The 27,921-nt window shown below is 33.2% G+C and overlaps 2 protein-coding genes and 1 pseudogene across 3 annotated transcripts in view; 1 reads left to right on the plus strand and 2 right to left on the minus strand.

Moving 5' to 3' along the window:
• The window catches only part of LOC111623367 (putative glycerol kinase 5), a 60,649-nt gene extending 49,356 nt beyond the window's left edge, over positions 1 to 11,293 (plus strand). The window contains exons 17-19 of the mRNA XM_023365919.1: positions 1,409 to 1,572; positions 3,913 to 4,046; positions 10,728 to 11,293. Coding sequence (XP_023221687.1) covers positions 1,409 to 1,572; positions 3,913 to 4,046; positions 10,728 to 10,888 — 459 coding nt within the window. The 3' untranslated portion in view covers positions 10,889 to 11,293. The remainder of the gene's footprint in view (positions 1 to 1,408; positions 1,573 to 3,912; positions 4,047 to 10,727) is intronic.
• On the minus strand, positions 6 to 24,919 carry LOC111623356. Of its 2 annotated transcripts, none has more exons than XM_023365905.1 (3): positions 24,805 to 24,919; positions 23,977 to 24,476; positions 6 to 499 (listed from the first exon to the last, which is right to left on the minus strand). In XM_023365905.1, exons 1-2 carry the CDS (start codon positions 24,844 to 24,846, stop codon positions 24,024 to 24,026), a joined length of 495 nt encoding a protein of 164 aa, XP_023221673.1. In that variant the 5' UTR covers positions 24,847 to 24,919; the 3' UTR covers positions 6 to 499; positions 23,977 to 24,023. The 2 variants fall into 2 exon arrangements, with proteins under 2 accessions (XP_023221673.1, XP_023221672.1); XM_023365904.1 differs by lacking the exon at positions 6 to 499 and adding an exon at positions 5,497 to 5,752.
• LOC111623355 lies at positions 17,571 to 21,805 on the minus strand (annotated as a pseudogene).
• Positions 24,920 to 27,921: the final 3,002 nt, after the last annotated feature.

Raw genomic sequence — 27,921 nt, forward strand, 5'->3', positions numbered from 1 at the left:
TAAGATGAACATTTTTATTTTATCTAAAATTAAGTTAAATAGTCTGGTTTCTAGATTAATTTATGGAGTTAAAGATTATTACCTATGATATGATTTTAAAAAATAACAATCTAAAGAAACAGCAAATAAGTGGATTCCATAGATGTGTATCACTGCTAAAAACTTTCCAATTAGAGTTTTTGTAGTCTTAGCTTGTTGTTGCAGCTTTAAGTCCTCTTTAGACAGTAAATGCTATACTTGAAAACTATTCTTGTGTAGAATAATGAACGTTTTAATGTCACATTCAATAGCATCACAATATAATTTACTTTTCTTGTAAATTACTGTGATTATAATCACATAATTATGTTAAAATTTAATTTTTCCTAAAAAAATTTTGCACTTCATACACTCATTTATATTTCTGATGTCCAAAAATCTATATTATTATTTCCATCAAGGGTGTAACAGGCTGCTTTCTGTCATTTTTTTCCTTTCTTTAAATAATAAGAAAATGTCACTAGAAAAGAATAGATTGTTTTCAAAATTTATAACAGTATAAAAATTAAAAAATGTTTTGGATGAATTTAAAGTATTATTTGAAACTGACTCATTGCTACCAAGAGAGAGAACATTGTTTAAGAAAATATACACACAAAAATGAACCTTAATGTACCACCAGTACAAACTTTGTCAAACATTTTTTGTCTCTATGTAATATGTCTCTGTAATCCAACAAATGGTCGACGGACTCACTGAAGTCTCTTTGTTGGATTACAGAGACGTATTACATAGAGATCTAATATACAGCAATCTAGTTATATAGTAAACATTTTTTGATTTATAATAGATCTGCTTCAGGTCTATATTGCTTAATGTTCTATTTCAGAACATACAATATTTCAAACTTAGTTCCATGTTTTTACAATTAGAATTATATAATGAATATTATAATATTGTTTTTTTTTGCAAACACAACCCCAGTACTTTACTGAGACCTGCTGTTGACAAAGCCAGGTTACCCATCTGCTTTTTATGAGAAAAAGATCCACTACTTACTAGCATAACATCTGAAGAACAACAAACTAATTGTTAAGGACACACGAGAGTTATTTTGAGCTCAAGTGTTAACTACTCGGGCAAGATAAAAAAGACTTATCTCAGGAGCAAGCGTTAGGGGATAGAGATCCCTAACGCTTGCACCTGACCTTTAAGCTTTCCGTATCTGGTCTCGACTTTATCTAGCTAACTCCATTCTTGAGATTAAGGAAAGATAGACAGACACCAGAGGGAATTTCTAGGTCTACAATTTTTGAAAATTGAAGCACAATCAAGAAAGATACTGTCATTCGAGTAATAATTGTATGTGCATTTAATTTAAAAATTACTTATTAAAACTAAGTCTTATTGTCAAATGTTCCTGTTTCAGGCTCCATTTAATGACAATCTCGCTGCATCTGCATTTATTGGCTTAAATGCTAAAACAACAAAATGTCACATGGTAAGAGCAATATTAGAAGCAATAGCATTTCGAATCAAACAGTTGTATGATATTATGGAAGAAGAAGCAGATTTTACATTAAAAAACATCAGGTAAATATATTTCATTTATTTTTTTAACACATTTGGTTTGTTTGGAATGCAAGTTTAATGTAATGGCTAAAAATTTCTTTTATTTAAAAGTATAGCTTTGACAAGAAATCTTTTAAAATTGCTTTCATTTACTACAACTTAGATGAATACACTTAAATCATTTTATTATTAAAAAAAAAAATGTGCTTAAATTTATTTAATTTGACCTTTTCACCAATAGCTGGCATTATGTAGTAAATGACTTGTCTCATTTTGCATTTTTATAAATTTACTAGACTATCCATGACCTGTTGAGTCACTTTTACTACTAAAAATTTATAAAGAATAGATGTCATAATAAGTGATAGGAGCATTTTCTAGATATGTAAGACCTCTGCATATATTCTTACTTTTTAGATTTCCCCTCAAAATAAACATCAGAACATGGTGAGAGTCAATGCTGTAATCTGTGGCATGGAGAGCCTTTTTTGAAATATAAGCTAAGTGACACTATACAAACCTGTTGTTTGTGCATATAAGAAGAAAATAGATTAAATAATAATAATGTATTCCGCTATTATTATTTTAATATTTATAACTTCAAAGGTCTGGCCATAAACACTTGAAATATTTATTCAAGAATGCAATTGACATTTAATTTGTCTTTTATCCCTTGGAAGTCAGTAAAAGGCATTTAGAGGATGGACGAGCAGTCATTCTATTTTACATATATAAATAACTATTGGGTTTAACATATTTATCATCAAATGCCAGCATTGCTTGGCTTTACTATATATTACTATTATTAATTAAATGCTAAGTAATTTGGCACCATAAGTAAATAGCTAAATTTAATAATTAAATTATTAAATTTAGCTAATTAAATTACAATTATATTTTGAAAGTACTGAAAGGTATGGCTTTGAGTCCTGCTTACTGTGGGGTCACGTTGCCAGTTATGCTATCCAGATCTTTGTCTGACTGATCCTTGTTTCCAAAACTTATTAATTTAGATATAACCATACTCAGTTACCTATGGCCCCAGTGCCTACAGCCTATAATTTCCACTATGGTGCTCAGATGGCTATTGCATCTACCCTGACATTGACCATATTCTTGGATAAACAAGAACTTGCACTTGCTCTAACTTCCATTTTATGTTTCTGGTTAGTTGTAAGTAGTGACACACAAGGGAACAATACCAAGAAATTTTAATTTGTTGGACATTGAAACAAAATAAGATATTAAGAAAAAACAAATATAAAGGTTTGGAATTTGCAGATCCAATAGACAAATACACCAGAAATAACGTTTTTAAACTAAAAAACACATTTGGATTATTTTAGGCACATTATGTAAAACAATACAAAAGAAGCTTTAAATCCTTCCAAACTTTTATATGGTTTAAATCAGTCAATCTACTGTTTTCAAACCGTATTTCTCTGTGGCCATTTAATTGAAAACTGATCTTTTCTCAGTTGAAATTTACCCATAATTATTCCAGTTGTATTAATGAACTCTGACAGTTTGATAAACATTTCTTTATATGGTAATTACTATAAAATGGTAAAAGAGAACAGAATATTACAACTAATATTTATCAAGATCAAACATTAGTGAGTGTAGAAAAAAATGTTTACTTTTTGGATGTAACCAGCATTATCTTCTATTATGGTATTTATATAGAATGAAGTTTCAGCTGCATTATTTTGATATGCTAGTTCATCGGTACGCTAGAGCATCGATTATACAAAACAATTCGGGACTGGGGTTTGGATAACTGATCATTTACGAAAAAATATATTAAGCACAAAACTGTATTGTATATAATTTGTATCACACATCTTACATAAAGTAGGCTTACAGTTTTAAGTTGGCAGGGAGAGGGAGAGTGCCACAGCACTAGCAAAAATTTGAATTTGCCCATTGGAACGCTTTTGGTTGATTGATGCTCTACTGTACTTATTTCCTCTGTGGAATGTCTAAAAAAAAAAAAAAAAGCAGCAATCTTCTAAACATTTTTGAAAGAATTATTTGGATTTCATCTTTTATAAAATTGTAACATTCTATTTTATATTTTCTTGAGATTTGTGAGGAAGCAATGGTACCCAGTCTGGACTATTGGGATCATTCTATAATAAGCAAAACACAGAGACAGTCTTAAAATCTGAACACCTGGTTGATAGTTGTTTTTTCTTCCTTGTCCTAGCTTTCCTATCAGTTTTCATTAAAGTAAAATCCATGGGCAAATTTGAGACAGCATGCACGATTACTCAAATAAAAAGTATATGGAACAATGGAGTTTAGTTTTTTTAATTATAAAAATATTACATTAAATTTTAAATAACATTCTCTTTTCAGTGTTAATGGCGGCGTGGCAAACAATGACTTTGTGATCCAACTAATTGCCGATTTGACTGGCCGTCCAATAGAACGCTCGAAACACCGGGATATGTCTTGTTTGGGTGTTGCGTTTCTTGCTGGACTTGGTTGTGGTAAGTATTTCAAAATAATAAAAATCTAAAAACACTTTCAGACTAGTTTAGAAAGGTAACTATTCCTAATGGAATGTATTATGCATTTGCATGTCAAACTCATTTAGAAACTGAACAATTATTTATATAGTCTAGACTGAAATTCCATATGATTTTTTTTTTGTACTACTATCTATTTAATGATAAAGTGATGATGAAAACAAATATTTTAATGTGTTTAACTATAATTATGTTGCATAAATAGTAGAATAATCACAAAATTCTCCAGAGTTGATGTAGACAATTGCTCTCATGAAATGCAGACTGTGACTTCTGCATTTGTGTACAAGTTAAAATTATAAATCAAAGTTTGTGTTAAGATTATTATTTTAAAATACAATGTTCAGTATTATGGAAACATACAAGGCCATAATTAAAGTTTTGCTATTCAAGCACTAGTAACCAGTAAGTGGATTGACACCAAAATTTGCTGCTAGGGAGTGCTTTACAGGTAAATACATGAAACAAAACATAGAAATAATGTAGACAACCTTGAAGTGATATTTTAAATCTGAATCCATGCAATTTCTGTGATAAACCATATTCTTTAAATGTTACAATTTTGAAATAATCAACACCTAATCCGTTGCTGAGGGAGTTTATTTAAAATACGAACGTTTTTGATCTACTCCATAGATCATCTTCAAGTTGAAAAAATGAATATGGAATAACCACAAAGAATAGAACATTAAATTCAAATTCAAAAAATATCGACAACTGAGTAAATAAGTAAGATAATTAAAGTGTAAAAATAAATAACACAACAATAAATAAGTAATAGTACAAGCCGTTAACAAAAACTATAAATGCTCTCATAATGTGAATTGCGAATCAAGTCATCATTCATAAGCTATTTGTAATTCTTTTAATAGCAAACTTTCATGCTGAGGGTAGGCCCTCTGCATCTATCATCAAGTTTGCTTCTGTATATTTCCATTTTTTTGGCAGTCTTCGCTAAAGTTGGGGAGTGTATTTGCCTAATGATTTCAGCCTCTTCCCATCCAACTACGGAACCTTGGGCTTGAGCCATCTGGGCCAGCACAGTTGCGTTAGATTTTTTCCTAACATCATATTTATGTTCTCTGACCCTTACCCCCAATTTCCTCGTGGTAACTCCTATGTACTCCTTTTTTAATCGTAACTGTTGGTTCTCGTACGGGATCTTATAAACTCCTGCTTTATCCTCTTAACCCCTTTATCGGGGAAAAAATCAAACTGTTAACGGCTTGTACTATTACTTATTTACTCAGTTGTCGTATTTTTTTTCTCTGTATACATCTCTGTTACTCTGTATATATGAATTATCCTCATGACTGTGCATAAGTGAACAGTCCATATACCCATAGATTACAAGTGGAGGCAGTTGTGATAGCAACTGGAAAAATAATTGTACTGCATGCAAAAAGGTAAATTTTTATGAACATTTATTTACAAATACGGTGCCTAGTTTTAATCCATTAGACAGTGTTAATAATTTTTAAGGAGTCAGTTCTGAAGTTGCTTATCAAGAGAAAAATTACTAGCATTGTAAGTTTCTCATGGTGATGCAAAACTTAACTTACATTACCATAACTAATTTGGTGGCCTGGGATTAAATCTGGGTATGTAAAAACCCAGAAATTTTTCATTGGCAGTATGCTCCAGATATGTTGGACCCCAACCTATGCCTGGAAAAATAAAAAAAAAAAAAGTGTCAGACTCAATCACAGGAGATTACTATTACTATTGTGATCAAAAGTAAGACTGTTTGCCACGTAAAGTTATCTGAAATGGTTCATTTAAACTACATGCAAGAGCGCTGTTGTCATTTGGTAAAACTTGAATTGGCATCTAGCAGCAAACTTTATCTGTTTTATCAGGTCAGTCCATAAGTTCATGCGTATTTTTATCTACAAAAAATGAAATAAAATTTAATTAAATTTTTTTTGTTGCTATCTATAATGCATTCACCATTATTTTGTACAATTTCTTGCCATCTTGATGGTAGCTTTTTAATCCCGTCTTTGTAAAATGATTTCGGTTTTGAATCAAAATATTCAGAAATAGCCTTTTTTACATTGTTCTCATCCTCAAAAGTTTTCCCTTTTAAAAAATTCTGCAAACTCCGAAAAAGATGATAATCACTGGGAGCTATATCTGGCAAATATGGTGGATGAGGTAAAATTTCCCAGTTGAAGCTTTTGAGTTGAGCAGTTGACGTTGTTGTCAGTTAGCTATTGACAGTTCATGTGGTATCCATTTTCCTAGCTTTGAAACTTTTCTGATTTGTTGTAGTTGTAGATGTCTATGATCAGTTCCATGGGATGAATTTAAACATTCTGCAATTTCATCAACTGTTAAAGATGGTTCTGCTTCAACTAGTGCAGAGAGAGAAGCATCAACAAAGTCAACGGGTCTTCCAGTCCGAGCCTTATCCTCCACACTAAAATCATTATTTCTAAATCTTTCAAACCACTTCTGCGTAGTCCTTACACTAATTACAGTTTGATTATGAACAGTATTTAATTTTTTGGCTGCATTTGTAGCATTCTCATGACTTAAAAATAAAAAGTATAAAACATGTCTCTCATATTCATCTGTTACTTCCATTTTAAAGAAAATAAACAACTTAAATGTTCTCAATTCTGAACAGTGTTATATGAATGAGATGCAATTTAACACTTCAGTGTAAAAAGTATCACATTAGACTGACAATTTTAACAGCAAAACACGATTTTTCTCAAGGTCATAAAATACCCATGAACTTATGGACTGACCTGATAGTTTGCAAATAAATGCTTGTTGTGTACAGAAATTTTGCATTATCGATTTTTCAAAATGTTGATTGGTAATGTTTTTGTAGCACAAATTCTGTTATGATTGTGAAAAGAATACTTAATGTGCATTCTTTGGCTCAGTTACAAAGGCTTTTTGCAACATTTCCAATGAAAACTCTCATTTTTAATAGACTATAAAATAGTACAAGATGTTCAAGGAGGGGAGAAAGTGTGTCGAAGATAAACTATATTCTGACATTCCATCCATTTCAGCTGATAAACAGCATGTCTCAAGTCATCCTGAAAACACCACCACTTTTGAGTGGCCAAGTTTTAAGAGAAAATGCATCATTACAGGTGATGAAACATGGATCTATGCTTTTGACAATCGAATGAATGGCACTCGAAAGGTGAAGCAATACTGAAAAGCCCACATCAAAATTGGTCAAAAATCAAGATCATGTTGACTGTTTTCTTTGATTGTCATGAATTCCTTCAGACTGGTCACACTATCAACAAAGATGATTATTTGAGCATTTTGTGTCATTTGCATGAAGCAATTTATAGAAAACAACCCGATTTGTGGTGAGAAATTTCACGGATTTTGTAACAACATTATGCACCTGCTCACAATACTCTTGTTGTTCATGAATTTTTGGCCAAAAATTCAACAAAGCTTCATAAGCATTTGATGTGGGACTGTGTGACCTTTTCCCATTTCTGCTTTAAGGTCACTGTTTTGAGTCAATGCCATAAATCAAAATTTGCTGTGAGTCCTGAAGGAGTTTCACGAAAATGACTTTAAAGCATTTTTTGAGGATTGGAGAAAAACATTGTCATAAATGCAAATCTTCCATTTTATTGAATCATTCCCAATACTTTTTGATCACAGGTGTATATCTGGCAATTAATTGCTTTTGAAACAGGAAAACCAATGCTTAAGATTTTTATGAAAACTTTTGGTTTACATGTCTAAAAATGTTATGAACCGTTTGGGCAATAACCAATAAGAGACAAAAGGATTCATGATGAGTATACTGGAAACTTAACTCAAGGTTCTACCTATTATAAGTGTTAAAGCATCCAATCATATACTTACCAAATCATCCAATGTTGTCTTTGGATTATTGAAAGTCATTCCACAGGAGCAGGACAACTAATTCATACTGTTCACTGATGTACAATTTATAAGTGTATCTGGTTTGATATTCACATGGTGTTAGAGAAACACCATGTGAATATACAAAAGTTACGTTGTATCCTAGACATTTCGATAATGCTGAAATTTCCTGTAAAAATTGAATTAAACAATTCTTTACCAATTTTCCAGATAAATGCCTTAATGGATTTAAAGTCAATAAGATTTGAAAACATCTTACTAAGAGATTACAAGATAGCTAAGAATAAGCGAGAGGAAATCTGTTTTCATGATTGTATTTTGTCTCTATCACTAGCATGCTTCCATGTCCTCTTTCATTACTTTCTTCCCATTGATGCCTCTAGACATGCCAAGCCATCTCTGATTGTTTTTCTGAATTTTCATGTCAAATTTTATCACTTCTAGGACCTCCTCTTTTATGATCTCAGTCCTTATTAACAAATATAAACATCCAATAACACAACTTTTAGTTTAATGCCAAATGATTGCAGGAGCACATCAAGCTATAATAATGCTACTAATTATTAGTAATTTGGCCTAGAGGTAGACATTGGATCCCATCTCCTGATAATATTTATCAGGAGATGGCATCCAGTGTCTACCTCTAGGCTAGGGTCACCAAACTTTTTGCACAGCGGGCCAGATAACAGAGCACTCCTGCCATCCACCCAGACATTAGTAAACAATGAATTGCAACTTATAGGGCAGTATGCAATGCCAGTTATTCTCCTTCCAGGTTTTGTTATCTCTATAATCAGGTCAAAAATAAGTTTGTTCCTGCAGACTTTCCTCCACATCAAGGGTGAACAGCAGGTCTTTTTAGGAATCATGGCTTTACCTATAGCCCCAACCTACACTATGAAGAGTGTTATATAATGAGGAAAAATCAGGAGTCTACAAAATTCCATTACAATGCGCATATGCTCGGGAGGAAATTATTTACATTGGAGCTACTACTAGAATTTCACAGTCCCATATCTTAGAACATCAAGATATTAAAAACAAGACTAGCAACTGAGTTATCTAAATGGGTACTAGACCAAGGTTATCTACCACTTTGGGCACACATGAAATTATTTAAGCAATGCAATGATAGAAGGGAGTTATTTATATATCTGCCATAACATTGTGTAATAAACCTACCATAGAAACATTGGTGGGTAACCTTATTCAAACAATTTAATTTTTTGTAGGTACTACAATCATGTACAGTACATATTTCTAAATTGATTTTTAAACGTTTTGACGTGAATTATAATGCACTTATATAATTTTTCATGCCACTACACTCTAGTGTTAATTACTGTATTTTCAATCATCACTTTTGATGATGGTGAGTCTGCTCCACTCTCTCCCAGGCTACTTCTGAAAATCCTTCATACATGCCTAACCATCTTGACCATTCAAATATCAGCCTACACTCTGTGGATCAGTATCAAATCTGGACAAGCAACCCTAGTTGTTCAAAGCAGTCACTCTAAATATGTCTGGTCTCATTCCTTATCACCCAACCACCCCAATTATGGGCCTGGCTGAATCACAGTGGGTATGATTAAAAAGACACTTTCTACCCTGTTGGTACTATGACAGTCAAAAAATGCACTTCAAGAACACACACACGAACACACGTGTGTGTGTTCTTGAAGTGCATTTTTGACTGTCATGGTACCAACAGGGTAGAAAGTGTCTTTTTAATCACTCGCACACAAATTTGATGGTTGCTGTATGTTTCTAACTGAAAGAAATGCTTATGCCTGTGTGAACCGCCGGGGAGGTCGGTTCTGTAGACTCTCCCTTTCCGGCAACAGGTCGTTAAACCTACTCACGTGTCAAGATGGCTAAATTTCGAATGCGGTCCCGAAGGGTCGGGATTTTTGTTGTCAGGTCGAGTGGAGGAGGTGAGAGGGGTCGTCGACGAGGCATAGGCGATATACGAGTAAAAGGACACCATTTAACAATGAAACAACGATTTATTAGATAAAACGAAAAGAAAAAAAAACATAGGTTACAATATCTAACATGGGGAAATGAATTTAGCTCACTGATAGCTCCTAACTCGCGGAGAGAGAGAGTTTACAATTATTTGTTCATACCTCTATTTGTTTCAACGTAGGCACAGAGTTCGACGCACAAAGTTAAAGTTTTCCGGAGACTTAATTAATCCTTCTAGACCGTAGATGTCGGACTCCCCCGAGGAGGGGGAAAGAAGTAGCTTTTATAGCTTTGGACTGGGAAAATCAATCATGTGATCACCTATTGTGAGAGATAGGATTGGTCCTGCAGGTGTGGAGGTTAAAGTTGTTCCCGGGATCCAAAACACAATGACGAATTCGGACTTTAACTATAAACTTTTTGTCTTGCAGCAGAGGAATGTCATTGTTCGAGGGTTGAATGTTTATACTAAAGCAGAATGTTATAAGTTTCCATCGACATTTGATTCCTTTTTTCGACAATGTTATTTTAACGTGGAGGCGACAAATTTATTTTAAATATGTCAAAAATTTAGAGGGGAAAATGAACAAGTTTGGGCTTATTCTGAGGTCGGATCTCACACCTGGCATTGACAAACTTTTATTTTCCTCAAATTTCTCTTCCAGCTGTGTTGGTATTAATATTGGCTCCATGACACTAAAATAATATGGCGCTGCGGGAGACAAAGATCCTCCAATGATCAAAATTATTTGCGATTATTTTTAAGAAATTCAATTAATTGTTTAAATTTGGCAGGGATATGGAAAGACAAAGAAGAACTAATGAAACTGCGGAAGAAGAACCAAATGTTTATTCCTCGAAACAACTGGGAGAATTACTTAAGGGAGACGTTTGGTTGTTGGGAGAGAGCAGCTCGTCGATGTCTTCGTTGGTATTCCGACAAAAACACCGTTTGACTGTCTCCATCCTCTTAAAGCATAGGACACTTCATTCCATCTGATATACTACAGAATTCTAGAACTTTACTGAGTGACTTTTGGCTGGTAAGAAACAACTTTAAGACAGTGTTTCTACGTCACAATTGAAAATAACTGTTCTCCTTAATGTTTCTGATGTGTTGATTTTTAATCTTGTATTGTTTACGTTCTCCATACTGTTATACTTTTATGCAGGGAAAAATGTGGAAAGAGGCCAGTCTCTGTCATTGTTTGACCATTTCTTTTTGGAAGAGAAGAAAAATCAACCAAAACAGTTTGACATTAGATAAAAGATTCCTCTTTGATCACAGTTAATAGTGAGGAAAGTCTCTTCATCCATCTGCTTGTTTATTAAAAGTCAAATATTGTTGGATAGATGTATCAAATGTATAAAAGTAGGGTGGGGTATTGGACAAAAGGAGTGCACTTGCACGGATTAATGGAGATGCCATATTTGGAGCCATGAGGTTTGGATAATTTAAAGAAAAGCCAATTTTCCTTCCTTTTAACAATTATTTGGCAGTTTAATGGAGTCAGATCTTCCTTAATTAATTAAGCATTGCCATAAAAATAAGTATAAGAAGACTGACACTGGTTATATTATATATCTTGTCATGCAAGAATTTTTGTCCCTCTAAATTAATTTAAACAACTGAAACTTCAGTTGTGGGAATTTCCATAGTTTTTCTAAGTGAATTTCCCTTTATTTTCTTTCATTTAAATATGGAAGTCTTAGAAGCATTGACATATTTATTAATTCTAACAAATGTTTATTTTATGCTTGGGTTATTGGCAATTCTGATGGTCTCTGCTCATTTCCCAAAGCCAATTCCATCTTGTTGGGGGTGATGACAGGGCTGTGGCCAGTACTTACCATTGTTTGTGATAAGGCCTCTATTGTATGCAATTGCAGAGTAGTCGGAAATGTGGCGGCTCAAAAATCTGGACTGTGGGTTCATACCATTCTCAATAATTGGTCATCTTCCCACTGTCTTTGTTCCTTTTTTAATAGTGGGTCTTAGAAATTTCTATGCCATCATCATCCAGATTTTTGAGCATTGACTTTTTCTATTTTTTTAGTTGTTTTTCCGGCGCGCGAAGTATGTAAATGTCGGATAAGATGCGCGATTGTTCCCATTATTGTTATATCAAATTTTATAAAACTTTTGTAATACTTTTATTTATTTGTAATTTCTTTCTTTTCCAAATTAATAAAATAATTCTGACAGCTTGTTAACCATAGACTTAATTATTTAAAGACTGTTTTATAGAGGTCAATAAGAAATTTTGGGAAACAAATTAAGAGCTTTTTGATCACTTTGGTTGGCATGAAACCTATGCAAATGGAATGACTGTTTGTATTGCATTGTCATATGGCCACAAGCATAAAACATTTTTAATAATTACTAGGGAAAAAAATTTTGGATGCAAACTGTATTTTTGTACTAAGACCATTAGGAGATTTGGCAGGGGATTATACTGCACCAATTTGCACTTTTTGGTTACACTGCTGCTTGTTTTTCGAGTCAAGCAGCAGTGTTAATCTGAACAGGAAAGGAAGAAAGAAATCCAAAGTGATAAGTGGTAAATTGAGAGATATTGCAAAAGAATATTCAAAGTATAGAACAATTGAGGTGTGGGATTTGCAATGTCAAAAAAATATCAGTTCAGGAAAGATTTTTAGATTGATTAATTTTGTGCATTACCATTTCATTTAAACAGTTAATTCATTTACAATCTTATAATTGAGATGGGTTGATGATGATAAGCACAAAGCCCAAACGATTAGGAGTTGAAATTTGGTACACTGTTAGAGTATGTCATGAGAATGCACACTACGAAAGGATTTTTAGAAATTCCATCCCCAAGGGAGAGGTAGAGAGTTAAGGATTGTCCTGAAGAACTTGGCTTTTACTGAAGAGGAGAAGGTGATATTATGGAACCCCTCCATTTCAGACTGATAATAGATGCCAACTCTAGCAAATTGTGGCTGAACTGCACTAGGCAGACATCCATAGCAAGGGGAAGATGCCTCCCACTTCAGTTATGCAGTTGCACTCAATGAAACAGGACATTTGTGTTTTTCACAATTCCAAACTTTTGAATGGTAAGTGAATTTTATTACTTCTAAAATATAAATCATGTAGTTGTAGGTTCCCTGGTGCATGTGTTCCATTCTAGAGGCCTAGAAGCACATGTTAGTTGGTCTGATGTTTTTAAAGTTTGACAAAAATTAAATTAACCCAGGATGGCGATGCGCGAAATACGGATCCCACTGGTGCTTTTAATATGGAACCCGACTACTCTCGGGTTCCATATTACCCATAAATTCAAACTATGGAATAATTTTTGTAAAAGTGTGTGGTGGATGAATGAAAAAATTAGAAATAGATATCTAAAACTATAAATAAGTAGATCTAGCTAAATTCTGAAGTTATTTTGGTTAAAAAAAAACTGTTCTGGATAGATAAGTGTTCTTTTAAACCGATTTTTTCAAATTGATTTTTTTTAATTTTCAGTTGATTACAGCCTAACTGAACAAGCCAAAGAAAAACCCGAAGAGACAAACATGGATCCAGGAGAAAATGGCAGAGGCAGTGAGTATGGTAAGGGACAAGAAAATGGAGCTGAAGAAAGCTGCAAAATTTTATTAAGTGCCAAAAAGTACTTTGCAAACTCTCGTTTTGCAAACAAACATTTGTCTGGAGCAATTTGTGAAAACGACATTAGCTAGAAAGCCAATTCTTCCCGAGAATATTGAAAAAGAGCTGGTGGAATATATATTGTTGATAAGGTCATATTTTTTATTATTAAAGCATTTTTTTCGATAAAATACATTGGCGTAAATGATTTTGTAATTAATTAACTTTTTTCTGCTTTTCTATTTGTTTTTGAATACATTAAAGCATTTTTTTAAAAACATACAATAACGTTGTATGTTTTTAAAAAAATGCTTTAATGTATTTCTGAAAGTTAAAAAAATCAATTTAAAAGAACACTTATCTATCCAGAACAGTTTTTTTTTAACCAAAATAACTTACATATTACCACCCGGCTTCTCAAAAACTACTTTTTGACTTTTTCTATAGAAGCCTTCAAAAATCATTCTTATAGTTATGCTAGCGAAAAATCCTATTAGTTACCAGTACTTTTCGTACAAAAAACATGGAAATAGTTATGATACCTTGTTTACAATTCACTATAATGTAAATGGAGTTCCATAATACCACCTTCTCCTATACTATTTTAAATTTGTTTTTTATGTTTTTTGTGGGAAATCAAACATATTTTTAGACCCATCTAAAAATTCTTTAATTAGCCTCAGAAGAGAGGGGACCTAATTCTTGCACCCGGCGAAAACGGGTAAAATCGGCTATGTAAGATAACCTTTATAGTTATATAAACCAAATTCTACAATATAATACAATAGAAAGGTTAGAAGTATGAAATTAGCTAATCTTACTGTTTGTTCTTATTTTTTGCCCGGGCAACACCGGGCTTACCTGCTGTTATATATATTATTTTAATATGTTAAATACTTTTATACTCAAATTATTTGAAAACAAAATATTTTAAAAAAATCAAAATTTTAGACATTAATTCATTTTCGAATTTATGATTTTATGTCTTACAGTTAGTTTAAGGAATTATTTTGTGTAGCCTCCTTGGTGATGAAAAAAACACCATACTTGCTATCTTGCCTTGAATCAATTAATTTAATCATCAGCTCATCTGAAATTTCATCCAAACATTTTTGAATGACTTGTTTCAGGTCTGCAACAGTTGAAAATTGTTTCCCATCTTTGTAAATGAACCTAAGAGGCAGCTCCCACAGATTCTATGTTACACATAGATCTGGGGAGCATGAATACCATGGCAAAACTTCATTATTATTTTTAGAAAACTATTGTTTCATCATTTTTGAATTGTGGCAAGATGAAACTTTCACCTCCAAGAAGTTTTGTGTATTTAAGCATATTTTGGATTTCAAAACTCGAGAAATAGTCAGAGTTGAATGGGAAAGCCCAGCAGTGGCTTTGATTTTATTTGCTGACAACTTAAATCAAATTGCAAGTAAATAAGTCTGTCTTTTGTTACCTGATGATAAACAATTTTTTTCTGGCATACATTTTAGTGGCTCCATCAATTCTGTGTTTTATAACATTAGGTACAACACATTGAGAACAGTTACTTGCAGTAGCACTTTCCCTCTGGGTTTCTGCACTGTCATGAAATCTTCAAATTTCTCTAGTTTCGGGTTATCTGAATCGGCATCCATGTGGCAGGATTCTTCTTTTCCTAATGATTCTCAACTAATGTATTTCTGTATGTTATAAGTTCATTTGCCTACATTCTCCCATGATTGTGCATGAAATTTACACTGAACTTATAATTTTGTTTTCAAATAATTTGTGACTATAGAACTATTTAACATATTAAAATAATAGATATAATATTTCATTTAACCAATTTATTCATTTACAGTTTACTTCAAAAGTAATACTTGAACTTATATTTTTATCTAGCAGTGTAGTTAACACACGAAGAACAAACCTCAAAAAAAGGGAAACTACTTCCAAACATTTTCATTAATCAGTTTTATGTCAATATTACTGCTGCATTTATTCAAGCTGATATATCACTCTTCAAGCTATAACACCCTTCTCTAAAAAGTTACTTAGGAAAATACACTGAGAGGTGTTCCCAACAAAAGTACAATTCAAAAAATCTATATCAATCTACTATATAACTCAACAATCACAAAAATCAAGCCAAACCCAAAGATACTGATTAGAAATATAAGCAGAATTATGCAACACCAATAAACCAGCAAAATCAAAAATCTTACATCTTAAATGTTTTCATCCATATACAACAGACAAGTTTGATTAAAGAAATATAGAATTAGAATACTAAGATGAAAGTTGGAACAGAATGTATTTATCTTTTAAATTAAAAAAAAGCACAACAACATAATGCACATGACTAGTAGTGTTTCATTTGCCTCTGGCTAAAATAACTCTCCATGTGGACAAGATAGAATCCTTTCCCTTATAATTAATTTTTGTTCCTTTTCAAATGACTTAAAAAATCTCAAATTTCCAAGATACCGTATCTGATGTTGGTCCCTAGCATAGTGCAAATGTCTATTTGCCAAATCTACTTGTACTGTACTGTACGTCACTGTCCAAGGCATAGGCGGCAAGGGCAGTTGTTTTCTAGAGAGAAAAAGATGTCATTTTGCTTCTTCAGAGGTTGATAGATGGAGTTGAAAAAAGAAAAAAATAGAAGGGAGGATAGATCCAACTATTACTTCTTGCAGAAAAGGTTAATTGTTGGAGATTAGGCCTAATTTTCAAAAAAGTGAACAGTGTTAGTAATATACTTAGAGGCATAGATGAAATTTGATGAAAAGAAAGAAAAAATTTTCAAAAAGAAAACATTATAATCAATTAAGCATAACAAACAATGCAAATCCTGATAAGTATATAGAAACATCACCAAACAATCACCTAAATAATATATAGTTGGTTTGCTGTATGTTATATTAACAATGTAAATTCGTCTCTGTAATCCAAAACACACGCTTTGGTAGACGTATCTCACAGCAATTGCTGTGAGATACGTCTACCAAAGCGTGTGTTTTGGATTACAGAGATGAATTTACATTGTTAATCACCTAAATAATCGAGCTATAATTCTGCAAAACAATGCAAAGCCCGATAATACTTATTAATACTGTTCTTAGGCTGTGGGCATAGGGGTTGTCCCCAGCCAGCACCATGATTAACCATGTAAGGTTATATTCAAATTTAAATACATCTCGAAGCGAAGGTTTGCTCAGTGTCCAGATGGTGCAACTGGCAAGCACACCACATGGCAAGTAGAGGCTGCAGGTTCAAGCCCTGCCTTTGGTTACTTCTTTTCTTCCAGATGGTTCTAAATTATTTAATAAATAATTAAATTAATAATTATAATTTTAATAAAGAGATGGCACCCAATGTCTACCTCTACTAGCAAGTTACTTTATATTAATTATTTAAATTAGTGGAATTATAGCCCAATTATTTAGGCGATCATTTAGTGATGTTTCTATATAATCAATTATACGGAAATTTTACTAACAATCCAGTTTAATTTTGATGTGATTAAGAGAATAGTAGTATGCTATACATGATGTGTATGCCTTTCCAAATGAGGTTTCGGTTCCTCAATTAAACTAAAAATTGTTTCTCTCGACATTCAATAGTATCAGATTAATTCCATTAACAAAATATCTTCAATCAACAAATGAAATAAATGATAAATTTTTGATGAACTGTGTAATTCATTGATGAAGAAGACTAAATACTCTTTGGCTATCTTGAATTGTCTTGATTTATGACAACCCACTCCATGTCGTAATATAACAATGCCTATTCATGACATTTTCGGTTATGTTAAGTTTTGTGGATACAGTAGAGCCTCGAAAACTCGGCCTAATGTGGACCGAAGGGTGGCCGAGTTTGTGAAAATGCCGGGTTATCAGGAATGGGGTTAAAAAAAGGATAAGTAAGTGTGTTTCCTCAGAAAATATTGTACTGTACTTGTATGTATTGTTTGCTTGAAAATACAACAGAGAATAAACTGCCCAAATACCCTTAAACAAAGGAAAAGTACGTCCTTTATGAAGGCATAGAGCCTTTACTACATGAAAATGAAAATTAATACACTGTGTACAGTAATTTACCTGATAAGACAGACCTCAGAAAAGCATAAAGCTGTCTACAATGAAAATTATCTAGCTGACTTTGCAAAAACTGGCTACTTTTTTTTTAAAGAAATGAGTAATGTCCTGTTGTCTTCCGCACTGCACTCTGCGTTTTGCTGCTTCATCACGAAGACGATGAAGGAACAGTAAGTCCATTACCAAAGCACCTTGTTGTTCAAAATACTGAAGGGTGGTTTCGACAGCCTTTAGTCCTTCACTATGTGATATTTTAGGAGCTTGTACGGTGGAGTCCTCAACGTCAACATCTTCATCATTTTCCGTCATTTTTTCATTGTGACAGCAGCAATAATTTATGCATTGGACATAATGTTTAAGTCAGTATCGTTCTGGAACCACTGTTCGACATCATTTTCGTCGGCTTCTGCACATCCAGGAACTCTTTTCAGTAGGTTGAGTAAGTTTACATTTTCTGCATCATCATGTTCAACGAACTCATTTCCCTCGTGATCAAGGAGTTTTCGCCAGGAACGAACTAGTGTTAATGACTCTAACTCGTTCCAGGCGTCTGCCACCCAGCCAACAACATCCAATAGGTTAACTTTCTTTAAGTTCTGGATAAGACCTTGATCATCATCGTTTGCAGAAAGAAGGGAGGATAACAGCTTGTGCCTATATCTTCTCTTGAGACTAACCAAAACTCCTTGGTCCATTGGCTGGCATAACACTGACATTGGGTGGTAAAAACATTGCTTGTATGTCCCCATTTTTTTAACTCTTCAGTGTCTGGGTGCGAAGACATGTTGTCCAAAATCAGAATAGCCTTCCTTAGCAGGTTTTTAGATTTTAAAAACTGCTCAAGCGATGGAACAAATACTTTGTGAAACCATTCTTTGAAAATTGCACAGCTCATCCAGGCATGTGACTGGTTTTGGTACCAAACTGAAAGCTTACCCATTTCAATGTGCTTAAATGCACACGGTTTCTTTGATTTTCCTATGAGACCAAGCTTTAATTTGTGCTCACCTGTTGCATTACTGCATACTAGGATTGTTACCCTCTCCTTGCTTTTTTTAAAACCTGGGGCTGATTGTTCTTCCTTCAAAGCAAGACTTTTCGCTGGTAGCAGTTTATAATTTAATCCTGTTTCATCACAATTGTACAATTGCTCTCCGGTCAAACCTTCAGCTTCGATAAATTTCTGAAAGTTTTTTTTAAACTGAGACATACTCTCCGTGTTTCCAGATAGTTTTTCCCCACAAATACTAAGCTGCCGGACTGCATAGCATTTCTTCCAGCGCTCAAGCCAGCCATTGCTTGTGACAAATTTAGGATCATTGTCTTTTTTAAATTCTTCGTAAAATTTCAAGGCTTTCTCTTGCAAGATTGGCCCACTAATTGGCATGCCCTTCTCTCTTCTTTGGCAAAACCAAATGTAAAGTGCTTCACTCACCTCACTAAAGTCACTTTCCTTCATACTTTTCCTTTCTTTCAATGTTTCTGTACACATTCTGTTAACACACCACGACTCGATTTCCATCTGCTTCTTCTTCCAGTCTCCAATCGTACTTTTGCCGACTCCCAAGTCCTTAGCCACTGCACTGACACTTTCTCCGTCATCCAGTCTCTTTAATACCTGCAACTTTTGCTCCATAGACATGCTCACTTGTTTTCTTTTAACAGAAGATGCCATCGCAGAGTACTGTTGTCGTGATGGAATCGTTTAGATGTATGGTTCCCGCGCTTTTCCTCTTTTTCAAACAAGCAACGGTTGTCGCCATAGAAATATGGATCGAGAAATGACCGTTAGTTTTGAAAACAGAATAGATGATTGGCCGTCGAACATCGGACGATCACAAGGATCTCCAATAGGACTACGAAGCACTCATTGGTCAATCAGCGCTATCTTCATTCCATATAAAAAGATTAAGTTTAAACGGGAAAGTTAAGTTCGCCTAAGTTCGTTTTCGCCCTGCCAAGGTGTGGCCGAGTTATCGCATGCCGAGTTTTCGAGGCTCTACTGTACCAAGTTTTGTTGTATCAGAACTTACAACAAACATTTGTTGTAAGTTGCGCTACGATGCTTTCGTGAATCTGGACCCAAGGTTATAATCATGCTCTTTAATTCTTGCCCTGAGGCACCTCAGGGCAAGAATTAAAAAGTACAATTTTGATTTTGTTGGCTTTTTGATGTGTTTCATAACTCTGTTCACAAAATCAAATAAATTTTACCTGTTGCAAATTACATGCTTCTTTGCAAATCCTAGTATCAGAATTTGAAACGTCACCTGTGTAGCTCATGCAATTCACAGAATCTACAAGACAATGAGAGATGAATTTTGCTTCACAAATAAATGCATAACATATTTCAAGATACTAGTGAAGTGTCTAGCAAGGATACATGTGTCAAGAATTGACAAATCTCCCACTGCCTCCAATGTGTCACAATTGATCATGGGATACTGACTGCTAAACGTTCATCAAATTTCAAATTTTCTGAATACTTTACATTTAAAACGGCTGTGGGATCCTCACTTAAACAACTAGCTAACGGTGCACTCCAGAGTAAACTGTTCTCAGTTCATACTTACACGTTCCTAGTAGAAGCTGTGTGACTAAACTTGAAGAGAAAGGTGTAGAAAAAGAAAAACAATGGATCATCATTAATGAAGTTAACAACAACTTGAAAGGATTTTTTTTTACAAATCAACTACTTGTCAAATGCAGACAGACTGCTCCCAGATTAGTTTCTCTCATATCAGTAGAGGTAGAAAGATGCTTTTCATTATACAAACATCTTTTGGGAGAGAGGAAGATGAATTAAGTCAAGCATTCACTAAAGTTTCTCATGTAGACTTAATGATGCTCTAAAAATTTTTCTGTCCATTATTTTACTTATGTTCAATTTAAATCTCGTCTTACTGTAGTTTAAATAATACAGAAATATTTCATTATCTGGAGTAAACAAACATTCATCTTTTTTTAGCAGTTTTTTCTATCCAAAATTTCTCTCTTTACTGATTATGTAACATTGTGTGATAAGGAAAGGCATCACTAAGTTTTGAACACAATATGGTGGAATATGCGAATAAAAAAAATTCTCAGTTCATCCTCCACATGTTTAAATTTAAAAATTTCTTTCACTTATTCTAATGAGACAAACTTTAAGCTTAACCTTAGATTAATCTCAAACTCAAACTAAAAATTTGTACAATCATTGACTGCAAGGGTCGTTGATTCAACATGTTGGATGTTTTGTGCAATGATTATACAGTGAAATATTTATGCCACTTATTTCAGCTACAAAATGGAATTTAGAGTAAAAGTTTTTTGATCATTATTCATATAATTATTTCATTATATACTTTATAGTTTCAGTAATATATCACTAAAGTAATACATTCCTTGTCAATAAAAAAACACTTTACAGCTTTGTTTGTTGATTTTATAATTTTGTAAACGTACCAGTCAGGGGTCCCCATACATTGGGGCACATGCCCCCTTTACTTAATCCCCAAGGGATGTCTAAGGTTTCATTTTATTTTAAAATTAATTACTCATTTTTATCACGAGAAACTTTTTTACTGATGAGAAAATAAAAACAAAAATACAGGTATCGCTTGTACAACACAGTCTGAAAATTGGGGATATCTCCATACAAAACTTCTGGTTTTGGAAATCCTCCATACAAAATTTCAGTTTTTAAGTGTAAATTTTGTTAATTTTTATTTAAGCAAGTAAGGGTGTTTTCTAAAATCTGTTGGCAAATTTCAGACTAGTGACATTTTTAAATTATTTTGTGCTTTTCATCAGTTTTATGAAACTGATAGGAAAGTTAGTGCAAGTTCTTTGTCTTATCAACCAGGTGTCCTTGTTGTTTACGTTCCTACCAATCTTAGTATTTAATAAAGTTTATTTAAATAATTTTAGGTAAGTGTTATTTAACTTTTTTAACTATAAGTATTACTTACCTATGAATTACTTCATTCATAGTTAAGTAGTACTTTATGACAAAATATGGTAGCATCTTGATACTCTAACAATTCGGTATTCAAATACAAATTATGGAAAAAAGTCGTTCAGTATGCAACCTGCTAGAAATTTTCAATTAATAAGTTATTTCTATTTCATTATGCATAAAAATTTTATGATAAAACTAAAAAAAATTAATAATATGCTTCTTGCCTAGTGTTGGATTAAATTTATAAGTGCTATATCGGCTTTTCTTTGTTCCTAAGCTTATTACACCATCATTCAATACAAGACCAGCTTTAGAAAATCATATTTTATTTCCAAGAGAATGCATTTTGGACCTTTAACTGAAATACAAACGTTATAAAAATATATTTAATGAATGGCTATAGAAAACGCATAATCGACAACTGGATTAGCAATAGAGAAGATAATAAACACAAACAACTAAGTAACAATACCCCTTATAAATTTTTCAAAATCTCATATGAACAGAATATCTTTGAAAGAATCAAATTTGTTTAATTAACAAATGTAGTATAATTTTAGTATATGAACAAATTCATAGTCTAAATAGGAAAATAAATGCTCACATCAATGAGGTTAATACATGGGATCAAAAAAATGTTATTTACAAATTAGAATCCAGCTGTACCATACCTAAATCTTATATATGGGAAACTGGCAGGAATTTTAAGATTTGTCTTAAAGAACACATATCCGCAATTAAGTATAACAACTCAGCTGTAGCAGATGGACACTGTTAAAATAGTCAAAAAAGAAGATGGTATGAGCATTTGGAAATAATTAAAAACAAAAATAAAATTATGAATAATAATTTTGGCCTAAAATTCATGAAACATAGTACTTATATCTGACCAAAAGGTGTGTGGGAGGAGGGAGTGGGTAAATAAAAGGAAAAATGGTGGCAAATTTCCAATTTTTTTCTACACATCACTTCATCGTATTATAGTTTCACCGTAAACAAGTTTATGGTCTTGGTGTCTTAACAGTGAAAAAGGTTTTTTATTTCATTGTTTTAACGGTAAAACTGTTAGCTATATTGTAGTTTTAACAGTGTCCTTCGCTGTGTACACTGTTTGCTTTTCACTGCTTATCTTATTTATCGTACCAACATATTACAATTTTACATTAAAAAATACAGTATGTATGATGTAAAATTGTTAACATTCTACTGTTATTATAGCAAATACCAGGAAATCAATAATTTATACTCAGGTATTGTACCTATTATCGTCCTTACTGTACATTTCATAAATATGCAAGTTAAATTAAAATAAATATTTTTTAAAAAAGATATTTTTCCTGTTAACATAATTAAGCTTGTAGGCATATTTCCTAAATATAGTTACATCATAAAGAGTTGACGAGGGACTTAAGGTCCGAAATGCATTCTCTCGGAAATAAAATGTGATTTTCTAAAGCCGGTCTTGTACCGAATGTTGCTGTAGTAAGCCTAGTAACAAAGAAAAGCCGATATAATGCTTATAAATCTAAAACTAAAAAATATGAAAATGTTGCCGATACTTCTGATCAAGATCAACAGAAAAGCTTAGAAGACAATGATACTTTGTAAAAAGAAAACACCCTTGTTTAACTAAAATTAATATTAATGCATAATATATTGCTTTTAATTGTGATTGTTAGTTAATTATTGATTGGAAATAAATTATCAATTGCTTTAATAAACATTTTTCTCTTAGTAATGAAAAAGAATGGTATACTTTTGTTAACTTCTGGAACATACCCCATGTTTTGTATTAGTCTTTTGTATTGTTGTATAGCATTCACATAATGCGGCACTTTTTTGGCACATTACCACATTATACAAGGGATACCCGTACTTGCAAGAATTCAAAATACTGTCATTTTCTGACAAATTATACAAAGAAAAAAGGAAGGAACGGAACACCAAAATAAATAAATTTTTATTTTGGTTTTCCATCCCCGGATAAAAATTAGGGTGGAAATTTTTGATCAATTACTTTACACACATTCCATGGGCAGGAAAACTCTTAGATGGCCATTTAGATATTTTTACAAGATACTGGATCGGGGCATCATTGATTCAATGATAATTTTTGATACGAGAAGGAAAGGGTTTGAGAATATCTCTCTTACAGTTTAGACTGCAATTATTAAAGTAATAGAACAACATTTGTCAGGAATTCTGAAGGAATTACACAATTTAATTGACAGAACATTCAAAGAAAGAAAGATAGAGTAGCAAAAATCATTCAGAAAAAACAATTTGTTTTTGACAGTCAATGAAAACCAGTTTTTCTTTTTACTGCCTTAATGGCAGTAAAAAAAAAATTAAGTGTTTTCTACCAATTTCAACTAATTATTGTAAAAATTCACTTACACAGCGATATAAAATTTTTGTCAGGAACGTCCTTTCCTTTCTTTCTTCTACATTCTATTGTTTGGGAAGGAGTAGATCGTGGCTTCTGGAATCGACGACGTCCAAAGATCACAACCGGAAAAGGAACCGTCAACCGGGATAAACGGTCGAAGTTCTAAACTGGAATGCAAATCCAAACTTTCCGAGAAACGTTCGTCTTCCCGACGTCGGTCATCGTACGCAGACGACAATTCAGTCAAGCGTTCCCGGCATTCGTCTCGGCCGGAGAAAATTTCCTCCCCTTCCGCAGAACGTTCTTCTTCCTTCAAACCGTCTTTTTTGAAAGGGAAAGGGGATTTCGGAAGGCAACACCGAACGGAACGATCGGACCGACGGTTCTCCGTCTCCTTCGTTTCCTCGTCGGTTTTAACGCTCAAAAACTCAGTTATTTTCTTTTGATTAATTTTGTCTACGAACCTCTGCTTCCTCTTGTACTTCTTAAAAATCATTTGCTCTTTAGTCTGAAACATAGGAAACTAGAATCAGTGGAAACATTGGAATTTGTACGTCCAAATTAGGTACAAGTTTTACATAAGACATCTCATTTATAGAATTATTCCGCTTAGGAATGATCCACCGACATTAATTCACTTACTCATACAACAAACTATTTAATTACTAATCACATGTTTGAAGTATCTCTTTTTTCCTAGAAATGTTCAAAGTTAAAGTCCATTAAACATTCTAAATTTATTTAAAGATTACGAAGATTAAATTTAACCCTATCTACAGATATTAACGGATTAAGGACCATCGAAAAATGAAGACTTTCGACAGAGTTTTACTCACCTTGTTTTCCGCCTTGCTCAGCCACACGCCACTCGTCTCCATTCTCACTTCGAGTCTCGCGCCTCCACTCGTCGGGTAACGTTGCCAGTTCACTCCAGTAGGAAATTTCTCGTTTTTTTTTTTTTTTTAAATCGTCTATTAAATTTCGATTATTATTATTAAAAATACGTTTTTAATTATATCGATGGTTGGTTAGGCCCGATTTACAAAGAGATAGCCGGTCGGCCGTGAAAAGTTTCCAGAACTCTCCGGCCGAACTCGAACTCGAGACCTCGGAACGATCGGCCGACGCCTTTATTACGAATGGCGAGGCGCGAGTGTTCTTATAACGACAAAACGCTACGTAATGACTTTATTCGGGTTATAAAACGTTCCATCGTGTACATCCGACGCGAAATTTCCCGACTTTTCCGCCCGTTCGTTGTGGATTTCGTTCGACGTATAATCGAATCCGGAAATTAGGGTAGCCGCGCGGACCCATTTTCCGGAAAAATTTCCCCAAAATATCCAGATTTGTATTTTTTTTTTTTTTGTTCTAACCCAGGGCCGGCCGTCGGGGGGTGCGGCGGTTGCTGTGCACCGGGGCCCCGCGATTGAGGGGGCCCTAACATTGTCAAGAATGCACAAGAAAACTCGACAATATTCCTATCGTTGTCAGTATGACGAAAAGTACATTTTATCGTAAACATTATTATTGTAATCTCTGAATTTCGACAATCTTCAAACTAATTCTCGGTGATGCGAATGTTTAGTTTTTGTTATTTGATTCGGGAAACTCCCGAGAATCCCCACCTAAATTCGACTTTAAAAAAAAAATCTCAATACCATATAGCCCGCGTTAAGAAATGAAATAATACTGTGGCCGTCGGCCATATAAAATTATATGTATATTTGCATATAGTCGTAGTTTTAAGTAAATACGACTCTGTTCTAATGTATCATATAAACAGAATCGTGCATCATTTAGCACATAGATCACAAGAACAAATTATTTCTGCGTTAGGAGATGAAGTCCTTGACAAAATTAAAGACGATATAAAAGCAGCCACATACTATAGTATCCAAATGGATTGTACTCCTGATATTTCCCATAAGGAACAAACTTCAATTATTATTAGGTATGTAAATTTTGAAGAGAAAAGATTAATTATAAATGAGTCATTTATAAAATAAAAAGTTCTTGATTGGCTAGTAATTACAGCGTCTGTAGATCTGATAATTCCTAGAAAATTGAGGTGTTTAGACCGGATATATATTGAAATAAAAGAAACAGAATAGTAGCAATGTGTAAATTACGATTCAATCTTGTGTTTCTGTAGATGTGAAATGTCATTACTAAACAAAAAATAATAAAGTTTTTTCAATAAATTTTAATTTTAAATAAATTACTCTACAAATGCAACATTTTATTTTTTAAAATGCTTATAAATGTAATGTAAAAAAGTCAGTTTTTCAATTGAATACTTAAATAAATAAATAAAAAATATCTGATTTGAATAGCTCTCAGGGAATGTTCGTGGCAACGTCCGGACATTAATAGTTCTCTGTCTGGCAATTCTACTATTACAACTAACAACAATTTGCTATTGTACAAAAATAAAGTAAAACTAACAGAATATTTAAATACTGTATAATATGACAGTAATTTCAAAATAAAAAATAAAATTATTAATTCATAAATATTTCACATAAAAAATTTAATAAATAAGCATATTCATTGTTTCGATCTACATTGTTAAAGAAACAATATTTATCGGAAGACAATGAAAAATATTGTTTCCGTATTGTAAAAGATTTACTTGGCAATTATTTCCGAGTCTAATCGTTTGGACTTTCGCAAGGCTATGGACTTTATTAGTACAACGGTTGAGTGCCCAGGAGCACGATTGCACTTCCGTGGGACCCGGGAACTCAACCGTTGTAGCAATTGAAAGTCTATATCCTTGCGAAATCCCAAACGATAAATAATCGCTAAATAAAGCTCTTACAATACATTTTTTGGATTGGAATGGGTAGAGGACGAGCAAAGAGAATGACAAAAGTCATTATTGGTCGTTTTACCCAGAGCCGTAACTAGGCAGGTGCAACAGGTGCATTCGCACAGGGCCCATTTTGGAAGGGGGGCCCAAACTGCTGTTCACAAGAAATTATAGTTTTAAATCTTACATTTTTCCTCCTTTTTATTGGCGATTACATTTTACCTTATTTAGACCCTAGATGTTTGCTCACCAGTGTTCCCAACCATAGCGACTTTTAGAGGGACGTAGTGAGATAGCGGAGACCGCAGACAAATCAGCCAAAAGTAACGACTTTTGAAATTTTGTTTATTTTTTGAGAAATTTAAATTTATGTTTATAGTTTTCAAATTTAAAGATTTTTCTCTACTTTATAGAGCTCTCTGGCGACGACTAATATTATTACGATATACAAAACTGTATTTCTAGATTTTTCTAGTGTGCAGAGAGCTAGAAATCTGTAAAGGTAACATTTTGTAAAAAAATTAATCTGCCCGGGGATTTTTTTAATTGCTAAATAGAAAACGTGGTAACTCTCGAATAAAATCTTAGTCTGAAGGTTGTAAAAGGCGTGCAGAAATTCTGACATAATTTTTTGCTTTATTGTGATACGCATGATGGCGGATTAAGCGGTAAGCGAACTATGCGGCCGAGAAGGGCCTCGAAGGGGCCCCCGAGGTCTTTAAAATGTTACTGATAAAAAGGCTAAATTTTGCTTTCTCTATGGCTCTTCTTTACAATACATGAGTGTTGCTGATTTAAAAAAAAAAAATCAGCTGCAGATCTCGCTATTAAATATAGCAGATTTAAAAAAGTACGAATTCACAAGTGAAATTGAAAGTTTTAAGTTTGAAGTAACGACTCTTATACAAAATATAGAAACTGCATCTCCGCTTAATATTCTACAGGCTCTTCATGATTTTGGCTTAATTGAGCCTTACCCAAATATCAATGTCGCTCTTCGAATATTTCTAACTCTTCCCGTTTCTATTGCTTCGTGTGAGAGAAGTTTTAGCAAGTTAAACTTAATAAAAAATTATTTAAGATCAACTATCGGACAAGAACGATTATCCAATATTTCTATTATTTCAATAGAATACAA

The sequence above is a fragment of the Centruroides sculpturatus genome, unplaced genomic scaffold (genome assembly GCF_000671375.1).
Source record: "Centruroides sculpturatus isolate CEXI.00-Female unplaced genomic scaffold, Cexi_2.0 scaffold220, whole genome shotgun sequence".
Lineage (NCBI taxonomy): Eukaryota > Metazoa > Arthropoda > Arachnida > Scorpiones > Buthidae > Centruroides > Centruroides sculpturatus.